Here is a 1,509-nt window from a genome sequence, read left to right on the forward strand (position 1 = left end):
CCCTCGGCCATGCCCAGACTGCCACCCCCACATCTCCCCAGGCCCCCCCCGGACCTGCTGAGCTCCCAGATGCGGACAGCGTTGCCCGAGGCGGCGTACAGCATGGTGCCCGAGGGGCTGAGCGCGATCTGGTTGATCTGGTGCTCGCCCTGCGCGCTGGTGAGGGCGCGCGTGGAGGTGGCTGCGCAGGCGTCCCCCGAGATCACCTGACCCGAGGACCTGCCCGGGAGGAAGGGAGGGAGGGAGGGAAGGGAGGCGAGGTCAGAGATGAAACCAGTCCATCCGCACCGGCCGGCAGACCCATCTCACCTCCCTCCGAGCAGGCCCGTAAGCCACTGCCTCCGGGAAGTCCACCCTGATTGACGGACGGGAGCCACCGCTTCCCCCGAGACCCACGCAGAGCTCAGCTCCACTCCACCTCGGTGGACGACAGGCCCTCAGACCAGGCTGTGCTGAGTAGGGCCCCCGGGCGGCCGGCACCCCCTGCCCCACCCGCTCCAGGGAAGAGCACCTACGTGAGGGTGCGGATGCACTTGGCCGAGTCCCGGATGTCCCACACCTTGATGTAGGAGGTGGACACGGAGAAGACCAGCCCCGAGTGGCTGCAGTACTTGATGGAGACCACGTTGTTGGGGTGGCCTTTCAGGGCCGCGATCTCCTGCCCCGTGACCAGGTTCCACATCTTGCAGCTGCGGTCTGTGGGGGGGACAGCGGGCAGGGGCAGGCGTCAGCGCCAGGGACAGCGAATCCCAGGCCGGGGCTGGGCGCCAGGTCCCAGGGGTGGGGACAAGTCAGAGAAGGGGACCCAGACGGCAGGCCCGGTCGCTCAAGCAAGTCCCTGACGCCGACTGTGCCCGCTGCCCTGACTGCTAAGAGCTGGCATCATCATTATTATTATTTTTAAGAACTACTTTTATTTATTTTTCTAAAGAAATCTTTTTTAAAAAATTCATTTTTATGGATTTCAGAGAGGAAGGGAGAGGGAGAGAGATAGAAACCTTCATGATGAGAGAATCATGGATCGGCTGCCTCCTGCCTGCACGCCCCCTACTGGGGATCTAGCCTGCAACCCGGGCATGTGCCCTTGACCAGAATCGAACCCTGGACCCTTCAGTCTGCAGGCTGACGCTCTATCCACTGATCCACATCAGCCAGGGCTTAAAGAAATATTTCACTTATTTGTTGTTGCTGTTAATCCTCACCCGAGGCTATCCTTCCGTTCACTTTTTAGAATGAGCGGAAGGGACTGGGAGAGACACAGAGAGAGAAACGTCGATGTGAGAACAGCTGGCCTCCCGCTCACACCCAGACCGGGGCCTGGGGTCGAGCCGGTGGCAACCGAGGTCCGTGCCCTCGACCGGAATCGAACCCGGGACCCTGTGGCCCGCAGGCCGGCGCTCTACCCACTGAGCCACACCGGCCGGGGCGACACCCACCTTTGGAGCCGGTGAAGAGCAGCTCGTCCGTGGCGTCCAGGCAGAGGATAGGCTTGGAGTGGCCCTCGGCCAC

General features: G+C 62.5%; 1 protein-coding gene across 1 annotated transcript in view; it reads right to left on the reverse strand.

Annotated features, from left to right (window-relative positions):
• Window positions 1–1,509, reverse strand: part of KIF21B (kinesin family member 21B) — a 30,961-nt gene that overhangs the window by 2,550 nt on the left and 26,902 nt on the right. Inside the window, exons 24-26 of the mRNA XM_014533386.1 lie at window positions 1,437–1,508; window positions 516–696; window positions 55–219 (exon numbers count right to left, since the gene is read on the reverse strand). Of these exons, the coding sequence (XP_014388872.1) occupies window positions 55–219; window positions 516–696; window positions 1,437–1,508 (418 nt within the window). The remainder of the gene's footprint in view (window positions 1–54; window positions 220–515; window positions 697–1,436; window position 1,509) is intronic.

Source organism: Myotis brandtii, unplaced genomic scaffold (assembly GCF_000412655.1).
Source record: "Myotis brandtii unplaced genomic scaffold, ASM41265v1 scaffold975, whole genome shotgun sequence".
Taxonomy (NCBI): domain Eukaryota; kingdom Metazoa; phylum Chordata; class Mammalia; order Chiroptera; family Vespertilionidae; genus Myotis; species Myotis brandtii.